At 51.7% G+C, this 19,375-nt stretch overlaps 1 protein-coding gene across 1 annotated transcript; it reads left to right on the top strand.

Annotated features, from left to right (window-relative positions):
• Nucleotides 1-429: 429 nt before the first annotated feature.
• Nucleotides 430-13,878, top strand: ST6GALNAC1 (ST6 N-acetylgalactosaminide alpha-2,6-sialyltransferase 1; the record flags this gene model as incomplete). Its single annotated transcript, XM_084218551.1, has 9 exons — nucleotides 430-560; nucleotides 3,970-4,555; nucleotides 6,164-6,332; nucleotides 6,526-6,697; nucleotides 7,040-7,178; nucleotides 8,080-8,183; nucleotides 8,711-8,800; nucleotides 9,912-10,011; nucleotides 10,367-13,878. 9 exons carry the CDS (start codon nucleotides 430-432, stop codon nucleotides 10,535-10,537), a joined length of 1,662 nt encoding a protein of 553 aa, XP_084074677.1. The 3' UTR covers nucleotides 10,538-13,878.
• Between the last annotated feature and the right edge of the window lie 5,497 nt (nucleotides 13,879-19,375).

Genomic DNA, 19,375 nt, shown 5'->3' with positions numbered 1-19,375 from the left:
GAATATATGTTTATGGTTATATCTAAAACTTTGTGCAGGTGGTCTGAAAGCTTCCTGGATTGTAACTATGGTCACTTCTGCAGTTTACATGCATTCCCAGTGATGCATTTTTCCAGGTTAGATATCAAAGGTTTCTATTTTAGGGAAGAACAAAGTCATTAAGAAAGATACAGGAAACTTCCATTGTTTGCAGTAAAGAATTTTCCTTTCCCCACTCTTTGTTAAATAAGCTTCTGGTGATAAATGGGAACAGTACAAAACTGATGCCTTCCTGAGAAATTGGATCTGTGTGCAGCGTCTGGGAATGCTGGGAGGCAGGGTGTGCACACCGTTGAGGGGAAATCCCGAGGGAAAACCAGCCCAGTCCTTCCACACCCCTTGGTGAGGCCGTGCCTGGCGAGCACCTCTGCCACTCACGGCTTCCTCACCATGCACTGTTCCAGGAAAAGGCTCCCAAAAACTGCCAAAGCCCTGATTTGCCTCGTTGTTGTAACACAGTTCTGCCTCTTCCTTGGCAATTCCAGCTCCTTGTTTGACTTGGCGAAGAAAGAGATTTTCAGGTAAGGGACCTGTTCCTTCACGGCATGCGCTGCCTGGTGCGCGTGCTTGTGCTCACTTTCTGTCTCTGTCTCTCTGTCTGTTTTACCCTGAAACTTGCACTTCTGATCAGAGTTGGGTGGCCACATTACTTTAGCAGAGTATGGTAAGAGTTGGAAGATCCACAGTCAAAAACCTGCCTCTCTTGGCTCAGTATTTTCCAGGGCTTGCTTTTGTAGCTGTCTAAAGCAGCTTTTGCTTCACTAATGCTACGTGTTTTCATACTTTGGCACTACATAGTATTTGATTTTGCTGTTGGCTCCCAGAAGGACCTTATTCAGCTCTAATCCAGATTGCATTGGTGGACAGTGAATTTGATGGGATGGCTTTGAATTTATGGCAAGTTCATCAGCTGATTCCTAACACAAAATATGCTGCAGATGGGGACACCAATGTCATGTAGGCATGATATCTTGATATCTATTTTATGTAAATGGTCAAGTAAATCCTACAGGGATGAGTGTGGCGGGAATTGCAGTGAAATGTCTCCAGCATCACTGGCAGGGAGCACTGCTCCTTGCATGAGCCCTTGCAGACACCTGAGCCTTTCCCAGTCCAGGTATAGCTCGTGGATGTGTTGGTGCTGTGTACAGCAGTCACCACTCCCCAGCCTCCCCAGCACCCTCACCTGCTCCCAGCCCTCCCAGGAAGCTCATATGGCTTGGCTGGCTTGGGCTGGCTCTCAGCTGAATGTCTGGGCTGGTGCTATGGGGGCAGGCAGGAGGTGTGGGGCTGGGAACATCTGCAGCTCTTCTGGAGGTGACGAGTTCAGCTCAGCTCTAGCAGCTTGAGACCATGCTTTGAGGACAGCTGTCAAATCTGGAGAGGTTGGAACCTGCACAAAGGAGGTGGGAGGGAAAGGAGAGAAGGAGGAGGCATAGAGAAGTGAGTTCTCCTTGATCCCAGAGCCCATCAGTGGCAGAGCTGGAACAAGAAGTGGCTCTCCACATTTAGCTGCTCGAAGCCATTTCCTTCTACTGCAGTTTCAGAGAATGGAAATGCCTGTATTTCTACAACTTAAGTAAAACACAACAAGATATGAGCTGTGTGTGGTTGTCTGTGTGGCAGTTCTATTTCTGTACCTTGTATGTCACGCAGAATACACAAAGCAGCATTTTCATGGCTTTATCCTCTATTTGTCCTTGGGCTTTGTAAAAGGGGAGGAAAATGACAGGAAATGTCATTGAGCTTCTGCAGTTGTTTGCCAGCTGGACTCTAGAGCCTGAAATCCACCGTGCTGCTTTGACAGTTTGTCAGGATTTAAGATGCTGGTCAGGACAGCAGGGTCCTGTGTAAGCACCATGAGGGCCTGGCCATGTGGGCCTGACTGCAGGGAGCAAGGCTGGGGATGTCAAGAGCCCTTGGTTTTACATTTTGGTCTCTGGCACAGCATTTGAAGTGTAACAGACTGAGGTGGAATCTGCCCTGCAAGATAGCACAGAGGGAAAGCCTGGAGTGGGGTATGGTTTCTCATATTGAAACTCCTGTTTCATTTGTTCTCTGCACTTTATTTCAAAGTTTTAAACATCATCTTAAAAATACAACAGAAATTCACCAAGAGATTTAAGATCTGCCTGAGCTATCTTACCAAATTTCTCTTTATTCAGAGTGTCCATATAAAATCTTTCCTCCAGTTGGGCAGTAATCAGTGACAGTAGGTTTATACATGAAGCACTATGACAGAAAGCACATGCTGCACACTTGGTTGAAGCTGGCTAATGACTGTGAGAGAGGCAGAGCTGATTGGCCATTCGCTACAAGCTCTCTTTTTTAGCCTCGCGAAGGTTCACCCATTTATCTGATACAAAACAATTTTTAAAAGCCTCCTTAGCTGATAATTTCCTGAACACTTTCAGAGTGGTACAACATCCATCACATTTCAGCAGCAACTGAGCTGCTGTCTGCAGCCTGTTGTCTGCAGAAGTGCTTCTCGTCCCATTTTTCACTTCGGAAGCGATCCGCAGCGCTCCCAAACAAGTGTGTCATGGAGAGGCTGAGCGTGAGGGTGGGATCAGAGAGCCACAGCCCTGGTTCATCCTCAACAGCTTTGCTGTACACAAAAGCTCAGCTGTGGATATTGTTCACCTTCCTTTTTCCTGTTCTACCCTCCAGCCATGTGCAGAGAAAGGGGAATGTTTAGGACAAAACTCCACCACTTCTGCCTTGCTATTTTTTCTGGGTTTCAGCACAGTCTTGTTGCAGGTGGCTCTTCTGCTGTTGGCAGATGTGTCCTCCTGTGACAACCTTGTACCCGCCTGTGCCTCTGAATCAGGCAACAGGGCAGCTGCAGTATTAGAGGCAAGTGCTAAATATGTAGAGATTTTGCATTTTAAAGCTGCACAGTGTCTGCCTTCAGGCACATGTGCCTGGTGAGTGCTGTGTGATGCCCTTGCACTACCTGACCAAGGCAGAGGAGGAGAGAAAGAAGTGCCCTGTGGCCCCAAAAGCTCAAGAGGTGATGTAGGGTAAAGAAGTGAGTTTCACTGTGGCATTCACATTCTCTGAACATGATCCTTTCACCCAGGGTTTTTCTCCTGGGAAGCTGAAAGGCAGCGAGAAGCCTCAGAGAACAACAATTCTTATCTCATTTGCTTCTCCTGTGTTGTGCTCATGTGGAATATGTTTGGAGATTGTTCATCCACAGGTAATTGATTGTTCCATTGCATTCTGCTGGGAGTTGTTTTCACTCAATGGCCAATCAGGCCAAGCTGTGTCAGGGCTCTGGAAAGAGTAAAGAGTTTTCATTATGTTTTTAGCATTCAGTATCTTTTCTGTATTCTTTAGTATAGTATAGTATTCTTTAATATAATATAGTATAATACAGTAATAAATTAGCCTTCTGATATGAATGGAGTCAGATGCATCATCTCTCCCCTTGTCAGGGTTGCCTGAATTTACAATATTTCACTCCTTCTCAGACTCCCTGAATTCTGGGAGATCTTCATGCTCTGTTGCTGAAGGACAGGGCTCTGCTGGCAGAGGGGAGAGGCAGATGGCTGCCTGCATGGTGGGGGCCAGTGCTGAGCCCAGATTCTCCAAACCAACCCTGCAGTGCTCTGGGAACACTGCCAGGGGCCTGCCCAGTGCGTGGCAAAGCTGGGCTGGACTGGTTGGCTGCTACTGCCAGCGTGAATGTTTCATGTGCCAAGTGCTGAGGAGGGAATGTGTGCCTCTGGGATTTGCCTAGTGGGGAGATAAGCAATATTCAGGCTAGAATGGTGCAGGAAGTTGAATAACATTTTGGCATGTTTAAAATGAAATTGCTCTCGAGCACAGAGAGAGGCCTCAGAGTCAAGAGCACTAGAAATGAGCTGAAGGGTGTTCAGTGTTAAGTGTGAGTGATGTATCTGCTTTTCCTTTGATTGCATTCAGGAAATTGAACATTTTCCAGCATGCCCCAGAGACACAACAAGTGAACCCCCAAGAGCAACAGGGCTTAAACTGTTCTGATAATGGGAACTCCAGGAGCATTTTAAAGGTGACTTTGGGAGGACACATCCCCAGACTCAATGATGTGCTGGAGAAGACACCGAAATGGAAAGGAAGGGAGGAGCAGAAGGAAACAATGACACCAGATATGAGCGTTAAGGAAGCAACAGAGAGCATGGCTGTGAAACCAACACCCCAGTTGGAGGGAATCAAGGGGACAACAGTGGAAACAACCCCTGTGGTGCAGGAAAACAAGGGGAAAACCACAGGGAGGCCAGCTCCATGGGTGGAAGAAGCCAAGGAAAAGACAACAGTGAAACCATCCTCTGGGGTGAAGGGAGCCCACAAGAACACATCTGAACACCAAGCAACACCCAAAGCCTCTCCTGAATCAATGAAAACTGTCAGACCTACTCCTCAGGCCACAGCTGTGGCACAGAAGAGGAACCTGAGCTCTGCTAGCTTCACATCTGAGCCCCAGTGGGATTTTGAGGACGAGTACCTGCTGGATAACTCATCCCCACCCTCGGTAGGTGGTTTGGTGCTGATGGTCACCAAGAATGGTGCCTCCCCACTGACCTCCTGGTCTGCTGGCCCCTGGGCATGTGCCCTTTGCAGCTGGGGATGATTTCAGAGCTGGTAGGTCACTCACTGGTGTATGCAGATGCTGGAGGAACCCAGACAAGAAGACCTCTATAAACAACATCTGCATTCACATGAAGACTCAGGTTAATTCAATTTGAGCATCTCTTAATTACTAATGTCCAGGAATGGGGCCTTTGAGAAAGTAGTGAACTCCAGCAAAGGTCTCAGCAAGCAGCTGGGAGAGGTTGTGGTGTCTCATACTGTCTCTGTCCCCCATCCTATGCTGGTAAGTCTTTGTAAAGCTTACCCAGAGCAGTTTTCCCTGGCACCCTTGTTTCTGGAAGGCTTGGAACAGGTGGGTGGGTCACCTTCTCACATGTTGTTCCTCACTCCCAAACCTGATCTGTAATTCTGCAGAGAGAGGGAGTCATTAGGAACATTCTCCTCCTCCTTAATTTCCTGCATGATCTGAGTTTTCCCTTGTTCCCCTGGCACTGATCCAGTCTAGCTCTGGAGGCACAAGGAGAACAAGCCTTGGGCAGTACCTGCTGGAGCAGGATGGGAATGTCCCTGTTTCTGGACATAAAATATGCTGTGAGTGAAATGGTGCCACCATGAAACCCTTGACAGTGTGCTCAGTGTGCTCCTGTGGTGACAGGCAGAATGAGGGCTGTCTCCTCGGGCTGTGACAGGGCTGTCATCCTCCTGCACTGCAGAGAGCCCAGTCCAGCCATGGAGCACTCAGCAAGGCTTTGGCAATGCAAGAGATTTGAGCTGGCCACGAGGGTCCATTTGCTCTCTGTTTTGTCTTTCAGCAGGTGTTTGGGGAAGGTGTCTAAAAAAGTATAGCCCAAATTGGCTCAGCAGAAAATTCAGTGTGGTGGAGCTGTTTGCTTTCCACCTGCACACACAGCCTCACTCTTGCCAGCTGCAGTGAGACCTCCCTTGTAGGATAAGCTGGTTTGGATTCCCTTCTCAGCTGCACATTTCACTGATTTATTTATGACATTGAACAAGTTGTTGCACATTTTTTCTTACCCTTAAGGGGAGTGGCAATGCTGATCTGATTTCATTTGTTCATCAGTGTTTCCTTGGGTGGACTCTTAGGACCTTGTGAGGTCATTATAGCATGTATATATTATTGCAGCATATTTCTCGTGCTTACAGCTTTATTTGATCCATTTAGGTTAGACCTATTACAAGTGTTAATTTGCATCAGCTAATGAGGCCTAAAGCCAGTAAAACATTTTAAACAGTAAAACATTTTAAACATTTAAAACAGTAAAACAGGCCTGTTGTTCTGAAGAGGAAAGTCTCAGAGACTTGGAGTCATCCTGGCTCCCTTGTAGGTGACTTTTCACCTGCTGGGTATGGATGTGGTGCTAAAATTGTGCTTCATGTTCCTGGTGGTGGGGATCACGAGGGAAATGGTACCACTGGAGTTTCTGTGTTTCCTTTTGGTCCTGCCACAGACAGGCACACAAGCACTGCAACTCAGGTTTATCACCTCTACTCATCATCGGTCATTACTGTTTCCTTTCTGTTTTTCTAGACCTGCTCTGAATCAGTGAGGGCCAAGGCTGCCAAGTCTGCCTGGCTGGGGGATCTTTTCCTGCCCAACATCACACTCTTCATGGACAGGAGATACTTCAGTGACAGTGAATGGAACCGCCTGGAGCATTTCATACCCCCCTTTGGCTTCATGGACCTGAATTATTCACGTGAGTCCCTCAGGGCTTCTCAGGATGGGACTTTCAGACTCCTGACAGGAGCCTTATGCTGAGTAGCTGGAGGTTTGCAGCATCTCCCCATCAAAGGCATCAGTCTAGGAGGACCTCATGGTGGAGACTCTGGTGGTTTCACTGTGTCCATCCCAAAGGCTCTTGATAACTCACCACTGTGTTTGCTTCACAGTGGTAAAGGAGGTCATATCCCTGCTGCCCCCAAAGCCCCACCAGCAGCTGCTCCTGGCCAGCCATGACAGCAGCATGCCCCCGTGCATCAGCTGTGCTGTCGTGGGGAATGGAGGAATACTGAATAACTCTGGGATGGGCCAGGAGATTGACTCCCATGACTATGTCTTCAGGTAAGGCTGCCTTCCTTCTCAGAAGGTGCACACTTACTGTGGAGTGGATCACTTCATCTCTTCTGGTATTCCACTCATTCCCAAGTGCCCAAATGATGGATGGCAGGAGATATAAGGCCAAAAATAATTGGAAAGTTACTCAATATCCAAAGCCTGTGGTCACAAATGAGCCTTAAAGAGCCATCTCCACAGCAGGGTGATCCTGCAGATCAGGGTGCCAATCAGATTGGGGCTAGTCTATCCTTCCTCCAGGCTAACACTATCTTTTCCTGTCAGGAATGTGCGTGGGAGGGGTTTCAGTGGTCACCTAACTCTGCTTCTCTGTGTGATTTCCTTCTCCAGGCTGAGCGGGGCTGTAATCAAGGGTTATGAAAAAGATGTGGGAACAAAAACCTCCTTTTATGGATTCACAGCCTACTCCCTGGTTTCCTCTCTTCAGATCTTGGGACACAGAGGGTTCAGCAGCATCCCACGGGATAAAGTGAGTGAGGTCCCTGCTGTGTGCAGGCACAGCTTTAACAGGATTCTGTGTGTCTGTGTGCTTCAGGATGCTGTGTGTCTGTGTGCTTCAGGATGCTGTGTGTCTGTGTGCTTCAGGATGCTGTTTGTCTGTGTGCTTCAGGATGCTGTGTGTCTGTGTGCTTCAGGATGCTGTTTGTCTGTGTGCTTCAGGATGCTGTTTGTCTGTGTGCTTCAGGATGCTGTTTGTCTGTGTGCTTCAGGATGCTGTGTGTCTGTGTGCTTCAGGATGCTGTTTGTCTGTGTGCTGCAGCTCTGCTCGTGCCACGAGGAGCAGAGGAGCTGAGGCAGCCCCTCAGCATCACCCTCAGGGAGGGAACCTGCTCTGCCCTGGCTCAGAGCGAGTGTTTGCAGGGGCAAATTGTGTCAATGCCACCCCAGCCTTGTGTCCCCTTTGAGTCAGGAGCAGGAGTGAAGGCAACACATTAATTCTCTTCAGCAGGCTAATCTGAGTTTATTAGAAACCCATTCTTTTCATACAACGTTCTGATACAGGTGGACTTGACTGGTCACTTAATTAACACCCCTTCAAACCATTGGCTGATTAAGCAGACACCCTTTGGTAAACATCTTATGAGAAAACAACTGTTCAAAACACCAGCTGCAAGATTGTTTTAATTCTTTCTCTCAGCCTTCTCAAAACTCCCCAGAACAATTCCTGGGAAAGTTTATCTGGCTTTCTCTCTGTCACATCCACAGCCTCGTGGCATGGAGCTGCACATCAGATGTCTTCTCCATTCTGCTGCTGTGGGCTGGTTGAGAGCTGCAGACTGAAGATGTGTGCCCAAGAAACTCAGTGAGCCAGGATGTCTGCTTGCATTTTTTTGGAAGGGCTGTTCACTAATGCTCACTTATTTTCTTAGCACGTCAGATACATTCACTTCCTGGAGGGAGCAAGAGACTATGAGTGGCTGGAGGCTCTTCTGCTCAACAAGGACATCAGGAAAGGATTCTTGAACCTCAGTGGGTAAAGCCAGCTACAGCCCCCTCTGCCCTGCAGTGATGAGCTCTCTGTGGGCTCCTTTCCTCTGCCAGTGCCAGGGTAAATCCTCCCTCCCCTGGCAGACTTGCAGGCAGAAATCTCCCCTTTCCTGCACAGCTCTGAGCGCTGCTGTAGTCAATACACCTCCTTTGCAGAGGAAGCTGATTTCAGTGCTGTGTGGCCAGAGCTTAGAGGAAGCTTTGTGACTTCTGGGGATGAACACATGCTGCTGGTGTGGCCTGTTCATGGATGAAGGCCTGGTTTCACTAATTTTTGCCTATACAAACACATGCTTTTGATATTCCTGTCTCTTTTTGTTGCCTTTCCTCCCTGATTTCTTTCTCTGCAATGCACACAGGCTATGGAGGCTTTGTCATAATGTGGGAAATGTTACAGAGTACCTTCACAGCGCTTGTGGTTCTTCTCTTACCACCAAGTGCATCAGGGCTGATCCCTTCCAGCTGGGATGAGCTGTAGGAGCTCCTTTTGAGTCTCCCCACTCCTGTCCTTAGGCAGAAGCCCCGGCAGAAATTTGATGAAGATTTCACAATGGACAAATACCTGGTGACTCACCCTGATTTCCTCAGATACATGAAAAACAGGTGAGCTGTGGGTTGTGTGCTCTAACAGCCTTGTTTCTCCTAGCCAGCACCATCTGTCTGTGTCTCTGGCCTCTCCTCCCAGCTCAGCCCCACCAGCAGCCTGAGCTCAGCTGAAACTCTCTGTGGTGGGTGAACATCCAGAACCTGTGAGCTGGAGAAGCAACAACCATCACACTGTTTGGTTTTCTGCATCCAAAAGAGACCCAGGGCCAATTGCAACTTTAGGTGTAGGAAGAATGTTGCTGAAGTGCCAGAGTAGTTGATCTCTAGTTCAGGACCAGCCTTTCATGTTCCCCCTTGCTTGGCACCTTGGAGGGAGGCTCTGTAAGAGATTTTTCTCTCCAGAGAGTCCTTCTAGAGCTCCTTCAGGAGGTTGGTTGTGCTCTCAAGCACAACAGGCTCTTCTTCAGCATCCCCTTTGCCTGGCCTGCTGCTGCTCTTCTGTGCCTCTCCAATCCTTTCCTCAGCCTGCTGGCCCCTGCCACCATGAGATCTGCCCATCATGGGCCACGGATGACCAAGAGATGGAGGCACAGGAGCTCCTGTAGGGCCCTGCTTTGGCTGCCTGTACCTTTCAGTGTCCTTGAGAGCTGCTGCCTTCCCTGCCAGATGGCCAGCACTCCCTGCCTGCTCTGCCTTGGGCCCCCCCTGACTTGGGCCCTTTCCAGCACCAAGAGGACTCCATGCTATTTTTTCCCAGTGTTTACTCCTACTTTCCTAACAACTCCTGCCATGACCCAGTGCAGCTCCTGGCAGGTTTTGTGACTCCTCTGCACCTTCCCTGTGTCTCCTTTCACTCCTAGATGTGGGTGGGGAGAAGGATATACCAGGAAGCCTCAAAGTCACTTCTGGACGGCAAAGCAAAGAGCAGATCTAAGAGAAGTGGGCTTTTACCTACAAGATCCTTTAATTCATCCCCTCTTTACCCCCCTGGGCTTAGGTTGCAGTGCAGGTGGTGGAGAGTTGTGGGCACACTCGTGGCTTCTCTGAAATGCCTCATATGGTCCCAAGCTGCTGCAAGGAGGGGAGATGTCACATGAGGCACAAGGTGTGCCCTGCTAGAAACACCACAGCCAGCAACTCCTCAGTGCTCTCCTCTCTCCTGCTGCAGGTTTTTAAAGTCTAAAAATTTGGAGAAGCACTACTGGAGGCTGTACAGACCCACAACAGGGGCCTTCCTGCTGCTGACTGCCCTCCACCTCTGTGACCAGGTAAGGGCACAGTGATTCTTGCACCCAGAACTGCCTGGAAGTGAGAACAGGGGACAGAGGAGAGCAAGGGTGGCTGCTGTCTACCTGCAGGGTGTATGGGCCAATGTCAGCTGTGGAGGAGCAGACTGAAGATGAGGAACAGCCCCAAAGTAGCTCCCATAGAGGTGGTGAAGCCTGCTGTGCCAGGGAGGCAGTGAGGGCACAGCAGGATCTCTGGAGCCAGTGCTCACAGTCTGGTCCCTCTGGACCCCACACAGGGTCACCAGAGAAGCCCCAGCTGGCACCTCTGTCCTGTATTTCCCCTGCTCCCTCCATCCCTGGTAGCCCTGCCCAGTGAGCCCTGCATCTTTCCCAGGTCAGTGCCTATGGCTACATCACAGAGGGGCACGAGAAGTACTCGGATCACTACTATGACAAGGACTGGAAAAAGCTGATTTTCTACATTAACCATGACTTCAACCTGGAGAAGCAGCTGTGGAAAAGGCTTCACGATGAGAGTATAATGAAACTTTATCTGAGAACTTGACTGCAGCAAGGGCCACTGCCTGGGAAACCTCAACACCACCTCACTGGGAACAGAAGAGGATCACCAGAGCCAAGGTTAGCTCTGCACTGCCAAGCACATTTCATCCCCACAAAGACATTTCCCTCCTTCAGCAGCTCTGATATTTCACAACACTTCCACAAATGTGTGAATGCTGCAGGCCCAAAGACCAACAAGAAAATGCAGCCTGCCAACAAAATCCCACCTGGCTGTGCTGCAGGACTCTGGCTGGTTGTTGTAGGCATGGGTATTAAAAGAGCAGAATCCAGGATGGATGTGGTCCTTTGTGTAATTTCTCTCTTTGCAAAGAGATGCTCCTCAGGCTGGGGCCACTTCTCTTGTGGGTGGATCCTCTCCATTTGCAGTGCCCATTTTGGAGCTAGGTATTGCCTAAACAAACTCCCTGAAGAGCTGGAATGGATGGAGGTGGAAACACAGATTCTGTTTCAGTTTGACTTAATTTCTTGGGAGGGAGCTGCACTCACTCTGCTCCCTGGAGATAAAAAGGATGGACTGGACACTTCCAGGTGACCAATTTGAGAGAGAATGAATTTCACTTCTGCTACCTAGAGTGGCCTTGCTATGACACTTGCAGAGGAGCACTGCCATCAACTCCAGGGCAGGTAGCTGCTCTCCATGGAGCAGCAGCCCTCCTGTACCTGCTGCCTCTTGCCCCAGGGCTCCCCTGGCTGCACAAAATGTGAATTTCGTGGCATGGACCTGATGTGCCAAGTCCTTGCATAGCTGGACTTTGTCATGCTTGGCTCCCAGCTGTGTTTGTCCTGTTGGGAGGAGAGGTGGAAGCTCTCCAAGCCCAGGGATGGATGCCATGTGTCCTTGCTGCTGAAGGGCCTGTCCCCCACGGTGCTGAGAGGGGCCCAGCTGCAGCCAGCACACCTGGAGTGTGTTGGGCTCCTGGAGGGGGTTTTGTAAGCAAAATAAATGGCACTGCTTTGGCCAAGCTGATCTTTCAGCAGCCCTGTGGGTTGTGGTTATTTAGTGCACCCAGAATTGATGCTTCAAAGGCTCAGATACAGCAGATGGCAAAGTCAGGGAAGTAGAGGAGTGAGGGATAATGAGATTATCTCCACCTGAGGTAATCCACTCTGCACCTGAGGTAATCCACTCTGCAGCTTGTGTGGACACACCTGAGCATCCCCCACCCGTTCACCTTGCAGGGCAGGGATCAGCACCAGCCCAACACCTCCCTGAGGAAGTGGGTGAACACCTGATGAGTCTGCCCCTTGTCCCAGCAACTGCTCTCCAAGTGTATCAGATATTCAAGAGAAATGCATGAAGGGCTGGATGTTTCCCCCATGGCACTGTGCAAAAAGCCACCTCCAGGCTCCCAGCAGGTCCAGAGCAAGTCCCTGGGGTTAACCAGCTGCACACCCACCAGACCTGCTTTGGGTGGGAGTGTTTTTCCATTTTTCTTGGGGCAGCTGTGTCTCCAGGGACTCTCTGGGCTCCAAGGAAGACATTCCAGCCGGGATTGCCAGCAGGGTTGGTCAGGCTTGATTTCCCTTTTCCCTTTTTCCCTGGGCTGCAGAGAGGCCGGGCAGTTTCTCATGTCTCACTGAGCTTGTTTGTGAAGGACAACCACCCACACTGAGAATCTAACTGCAGAATTCAGCTTCTCTGGAGAGGGGGTAGCCTGTGCCTGGCTGCTGTGCCCGCAGCAGCCCAAGGTGCCCATGGGAGCAGGGACTGTCCCCAATGCCTGTAGGAGCAGGGAGCTGTCCCCAAATACCTGTGGAGGCAGGGACTGTCCCAAATGTCTGTAGGAGCAGGGAGCTGTCCCAAATGCCCGTGGGAGCAGGGACTGTCCCCAATGCACGCTGCCTCTGTTGGGAATGATGCAGCCCTGTGGGAATGTCAGGCCCAGAGGGAGCCACGGGCTTTGCAGGTCAGAAATCCTTCCTGAGCAGCAAACAGCCTGGGTGAGGCTGGTCACCATGCAGAGCTGCCTGAGGAGGAACTCCTGCACCAGGAGCTGCGGACCTGCCGGATGCTCAGCTGCTCGCGGTGGCTGTGCTCTCTGTCCCCAGGTGGCCCTGGTGCTGTCCCCTGTCCCCAGGCCCTGCTGGCTCTCCCTGATGGGCTGTGGGTGGGCAGTGAGGCAGTTTTGTTCCTTGCCTGTCCCTCAGGCCACGCCACATTGCTGAGGGTTGCTTAGTGACCGGCTCCACCGGGTATTCTTCCTGCCTGAATAGGGCTTTTCTCTCCCCGACAAGTTGGAAGAAGTTTCTCTTAGACCTTTCCCTTCCCCCTCCTCCTCTTTTGTTCCTCTGTGCTTTGGGAAGCAGGAAGGAGCTGAGTCCCCTGAGCAAGGGTTCCCCAGTGGGTGAGGGGCTTTGGGATGGGCTGGCAGCCCCCAGCCCACGCCTTTCCCTGGAGTTGAGGCTTCCCAGAGGCGAGGGAAGGCAACTCCCCAGGAGGCTTTACCCCAGAGCCTGTTTCCTCCAGCACAGCTGAGTCTGATGTTATCAGGGATAATCTTGGCTGGAGAAGGGCCTTTGCTGTGGCCTGAAGTTTCCCATCCAGCCCAAAGCCACATCCTTCCTGATCCCAGGAAAGTGGCTCTGACCTGATGGTCCCCCCCACTGTGAAATACAAAGCTGTGTTTGTGTCAGGTACACACGGGCAATGTGTGTATTTGTGATTGTGATAGGTGTGGAAATCGACCATGGGACAGTGATAAAGACAAATTCTAATAACAACTGAGAAAAGTAAAGCATGGAAGAAGGCCTTTGAACCTATCCTTTGTTTGCAATTAACCTTTCTAAGTCTTAAGTTGATTTAAGAGCATTTGAATTAAAGCTTTAAGAGTGTTGGTTTTTTTTGACAGGAACTTTCTGCTTGTAGTTAAGCCTTAAAGAGTTTTGCAATAATAACCATTTGAAGTGTAATTTTAGAATATTGCTTTTAGTAAGGATCTTTGAAACTATAGCTTTAGAATGTATAAAAAGGAAACATGCAGCTTGAGAAAGGAAGATGGACATCAACTCAAGGACTAATAGGTTCGACCAAAGGAAGCTGGACATCACTGTTATGAGATTTATAGTCCTTGCAATCAAAAGGTGGACCCACATCTGGAAGCTGGACTTCACCAGATGAAATACTCCTTCCTTCTTTCGGAAACCAGACCACCACCACCTGGGATACATCCTGAGAAAAACTAAATCACAATAGTGTATAGAATTGTGACGTAAAAATTGGGAATAGAAACTGCTGATGAGTAAAAATTGGGAATAGAAACTGCTGAGAAAGCTTATGAGTACCCCTATAAATACCTGTAACCCTCAACTATTGGTGTGCAGTTGGAGGGAAAACTTCCCCCACTGTACCCAGCGCTGTGTTGCTCATACTTTACCATATTAATTAATAAATTGATTGCTGCTTGAATATTGGCCTAGTCAAGCTTCTTACTTATAACCCCACCTCCTCACTCTGCTCCTGTCCCCCTGTGGGCTGGCTGAGGTGTGGCACACACTGGGACACATCCCCTGGGGCACAAGTCCAGCTGTGCCACACCAGAGCCACCTGATCTCGTGCCATCAGGTCCAGCGTGGCCACAGGAAGGTGGCAAGGTTGGAGGTGGCATTTCCCTGCCAACTTCCAGCCTGGCACAAACACGTGGAACAAAGCCTGTGGAGAGCAGCTACAGCTGGAGCACCCTTGGCAAGAGCCAGGATTCAGGAAAGCTCCGAGCAGGGTGAGTGTCCCAGGGTGAGAGCAGCACAGCCAGTGCCACGGCGCAGGGACACCCCAAACCCCAGGTGTCCGTGGTTGGCACGGCACCAAGATTGTCCCCGTGCCACCAGGTGGCAGCTCCTGTTCAGGGATCTGTCCTTGTGCCGGGCTGGCACATCCTGCTGTGCCGCCGTGTCGGTGCTGGGCACAGCCCCGCAGCTCCCTGGGCTGGAAGGGGACCCACGGAGGGGAGCAGAGGTTTGGTCCCTCGCAGTCACAAGGTGAGTGCAAAGGTGTGGCCTCTGCTCCTGCAGCATGGCAGGGAGCTGAAGGCTGCACGAGCAGAGGGGCTGTGGTGGGATCAGGTCTGACATCCCGAGGGATGCTCAGGTGCAGCCACTCCTCCTCCTGCACGGACACAACACCCACAGCCAGCGACCAGGGGATTCCCCACTGCCAGCCAGGAGCTCTGGGGGCTGCAGGATTTAAACAGAGACATTTGATTTGGGGGATAAATAAACCATGGGCCTCAGCATGTGCAGAAGTTGCTGTTTTGTCAGCCCCGCTTTTTTCAAAAGCTCTTGGTGAGTACCATGAACTGTTATTACAGCTGTGCCAGACTCCTCCTGGGGTTCCTCAAGCGTTAACAGCCTTTAAATATTCCCCCCCAGATTGTAGAAACCAAAACCAGTTGTCACCCAGAAGTTCTCATGATGTCACCTTCCTGGCAGGGCTTCAGATTTATTGCTTCATTTCCACCTCTTTCCTCTTTCAGTGTGACTGCTCACCTGTAGAGCAGAGACCACCCTGTGCTGCTGTGTGTTCACAGCTCCTTGGCTGCAGATGAAGCAGGAGGAAGCAGACATGGGGACAGGGATGCATCCTGGGGACAAGTGAGTGGTGCAGAGCCCTTCTGGTCCCTGCTCCTGGTCAGTGCAGCCCTGCTCTCTGGATCCTCTCCGGGCTTGGCCTCGCCAGGAGCTGGGACAAGGTGAGCTCTGCACCATGTCCTGGGGTTTGAGGTACCTTCTAAAGGCGGCAGCCAGCCCCAAACCCAGCCAGGTGCTGGAGGGAGTCACTGTGTGTGCCACACATGGCTCCAAGGCTGCCTCGTGCCAGGGTGCCACATCCATATTGTCACTCCTGTCTAGGGGGGAGCAGAGGCACAGAGCTGGATAACAGCACCCAGCTTTCCCAAGGGACTTGCTCCTCTGGATGTGTGACTCTCCAGCCTCTGTGGCTGGTGGGATGCTGTGGGAGCGTGGCAGAGCTGTGTGCCTGCTCCAGGTCAGCACAAAAAGCTCTGTGCTGGGGCCTCAGCAGGTGCTGTGAATGTTCCTAAGTTGCTGAGAGGTTTGGGGCAGGCCTTGGGGCAGAGGGTGGGAGGTTTGCCCTCCTCGCCTCCTCTGTGTGGACCTTCTCCCTTTCTTGGGGATGTGGTAGCAGGTAAATCCAGTTGGACCAGAAAAACTATTGATAACAGGGGAGGGAGAACAAGATAAAGGAGCAGCCCATGGCTTTGTTGTGGGAAAAGCACCGGCTGACCTGCCAGCAGCCCTCACCTGCAGGTGCTGGAGCAGGGCCCTGCAGGTACACAGCTCCAGGGGCTGCAGCAGGGCTCCTCTGCCAGGCTGAGCAACAGGACCTTGGGTGCTGCAGGGCTTTCCCAGCTTGGTCTGGCCAGCCCTTGGGGTGGGAAATTCTGGAAAGACACTGCTGAGTCCTGGGGACATCCCAAGGCTCCCTCCATCCCTCCCATGGCAGCCACGCAGTGTCAGATGGGGCACACAGGTGGCTGGACAGGGGGCTGGCTCACCCACCCGCAGTCACACATGGTGTCCCCTCTCCCCAGCTTTGGGGACAGAGCCTGGCCTGACTGCAGGGACATGTGGCCTTGAGCAGACCTCAGGGACTGGTTGCTCTGCTAAGAGCAGGGCAGGATGAACTGATATCTGCTCTGCTTGGTCCAGAGATGACATCTTGGTGCAAGACATCTTCTTGGCCCCCCAAGAAGGGGGAAGGCAGTGGTTTGCATCATCACCCTAATTTCTCAGAGGCGTTTCCCAGCTCTGCACCCCTCCTGGCATCGCTCAGAGCCTCCCAGGTTGCCCCCTGCCCCTGGAGAGGGGGTGGCCTTTGAGCTGTGTGTTTGGCTGATCTGGGCCCTGGTCGGTGGCCCAGGGCTGACCAAGGGCTCTGCCATGCTCAGGCACCTGAGGCAAAAGCCAGGCTGGGCCAGCAGGGCCAAGGGCAGTGAGCCAGCACGAGCCAGCCTAAGCCACATCTGCCACTGCTGGTGAGGTCCCAACCTGCCACCTCAGCCTTACCCCAAGAGCCTTCCTGCTTTGGAGAAGGGCAGGAGGGGACTATAGGGTGCCACATCCTGCCACACTGCCACAAAGATCATGGAATCACAGAATCCCTTTGGTTGGGAAAGGCCTCTGGCATCGATTGCAACCTTTGACTGAACACCCCCTTGTCAACTAGACCATGGCAGTGAGTGCCACATCCAGCCTTTCCTTAAACCCCTTCAGGGACAGTGACTCCACTGGGCAGCCCATTCCAATGCCTGACAACCCTTTCTGAGAAGAAATCCAACCTAGACCTCCCCTGGCACAGGACTGTGTCCTCTCATCCTGTCACTGTTTGCCAGGGAGGAGAGATGGATCCCCAGCCGGCTACACCCTCCTGTCAGGGACTTGTAGAGAGTGACAGAGCCTCCTCTTCTCCAGGCTAAACAACTCCCTCAGCTTCTCCTCATAGCATTTGTGTTCCTCTACCAGCTTCGTTGCCCTTCTCTGAGCAGTTTGGCTGCACCCCCGAGCCCCTTTCCCCCCCTGCAGCCTGGGGGTGCGGGCAGGAGGGCAGAGCCCAGTCCTGAGCATCTCTGGTCCCGCAGCCAGCGCCCTGCTGTCACCCTGCTGTCACCCTGCTGTCACCCCCATCTCCAGGCACCCTCCGTGGGGTCACCTCTCCTGCCTTTGGTTGTAGAAACGCCTCAAATCCCCCCCAAAGCGGAGCAGAGGGTGTCAGGGCTGTGCCTGGCCCGTTCCCCGGGCAGGGGAGCTGTGGCCGAGCCGCTCCCGCTGCCCTCCCGCCCCCGGGCCGGGGCCGTGCGTCACCTCCCGGGACATCTGCTGATGAATTTTTCATGCTGCCACGGCCGTGCCCCCGCAGCAGCCATATGGCCCCGTTCTCGGCAGGGACGCAGCTCTGCAATCAGGGACCTGCTCTGTGAGCGCGTTTTTGGCGCTTTCTTAAATGTGCCTCTGACCCGTGCTGAATGAATTTGGATTTATAAATCCTCCAGGCGATTTTTGGAGATCTCATTCTCCCACCTGCACAGTTCATCGTGGCAAAGACCATGAGATTTTCCTCCACCAACCTGTGGCTGGCGGCCAGCTGGTGCAAAATATGTTTATTCTCCTCTTGTGCTCTCTAGCCACGGGGAGGGATTGGGTTCTGTTTCCAAGAAGTAATCACTGGAATAAAAAGCCCAGGCTAAAAATGATACTTGCTGGTTTCCATTGTAATTTCTTTTATGTTCTTTTCCTAATCTTTATTTGGCAACTACCATCCTAAAAGGTTTTTCACACTTATTTAACTTCTAAATTAAGCACCACTTAATTTTGGGGCATAGTCCAAAATGCATTGTAGCTCAAAACAAGTAGAGCAGATGAAGAACTGTGCATCTCATTTTCACCCCGCTGAAAATAAAACCAACAGTAGAAAACCATATATCATGGAAACAGTGAGATGTGAAGAAACCAGCTCCTCCAGCCCTTGAAGCTGCCACTCCACCAGCATTTGCATGATTGGGCCATAAGTGTTTCCAAATGGCGAATTCCTGACTTTCCCCAGGTCATTTCCCCCGGACCACTGGTCATCCATCTGGAGCCAAGCCCTGCCGTGTCCCTTGTGACTGGCTCGAGCAGTTGGTAATAATTAGCTGTGGTTAACGAAGGGCCAGAGTCAAGAGCACGTGAGCCAAGGCTCCGGCTCGCAGGGAGCGCATCCAGCCATGGGCAAGGCAGAGCAAGGCAGACCCTGGGTCACACAGGGTGGGGACAGCTCCAGGCTGGGGGACTCAGAGCAGGACCCCAGACTCAACCACACTCTGCTGGCTCTGTCTTCCAGAAAATGCCTGTAGCCTGAGGACTGGGAGCAGCTGTTAGTGAGAGAGGCAAAAAGCATCAAACCCCTCCATTGATGCACCCCCATTTCTCTGAGCTGCCTTTTGCTACTGGGGTATGTGTGACCCCCTCTCCCTGCCTGTCCTTCCTCAGTTTTAGCTCCAGCTGGGCTCTAAGCCTGATCTCATCCCTGTGTGTCCAAGTGGTCATGGTCTGTCCTGTCCTTCCCTGAGACAGCCCGTGCCCAGCCAGCCTTCCTGCCACAGCTCCCCTGCACAACAGCAGGGAGGGCTCCCTGCAAGTTTGCTTTGAAATCAGCCTGGCCACGATCCCTTTGTGGTGTCCCTGGTCCAGTGTCCTCTGTCCCAGGGGGACAAGGCCAGCAGTGACAGCACTTCCAGCCTCAGGCACTGAGCTGCTCCCATGTTCACACCACAGCCTGGGCACTTCGTGGATTCCAACGTGGTGCCATCCCCAGACAGCCAAAATTCCCAGAGGACCAGGGCTGACAATGGAGGGATCTGCAGTAATGGAAGCAAGTGGAGATTGAAGCAAACTCCTGGTAAAATGTGCTTTGCTTTTATCTTCCTTTGAACCTGTCTGGGCAGGCTGGAAAGGAAGTGGGGAGTGGTTGGAGCTGAGGGAATAAAGGAGTGTTGGGGAAAATGCAGGCACAGTGGGACTCAGGGAGAGGGACAGGGTTTGGGCCCAGGGTTTGGGGCTGAATAATGCAAGAGGGTATTTGTGGAGGGGCTGGAGGTGTGTGAGAGCTTGGACAACACATGAGTGCTCAGGGAGCCACGGGCAAAGGGTTTGGATGGATCAGGGCTCACCAAGTGCTGCTCCCCGAGTCTGGTGACTTCCTAAAAATCCAACCCCCCAAAATCCCTACAGCTCAACTGAAAAGGCTTGTTTGCCTGCTGAGTCCCTTCCCCCACTGCAACAAACATTTTGGTATGCATATCCTTCAGTTCACAGGCTGGTTCTTTCAGAG

This window comes from Fringilla coelebs (genome assembly GCF_963513975.1).
Source record: "Fringilla coelebs genome assembly, chromosome: 19".
Taxonomy (NCBI): domain Eukaryota; kingdom Metazoa; phylum Chordata; class Aves; order Passeriformes; family Fringillidae; genus Fringilla; species Fringilla coelebs.
The sequence above is the reverse complement of the archived record's forward strand: the minus strand, read 5'-3'. Positions and strand labels throughout refer to the sequence as shown.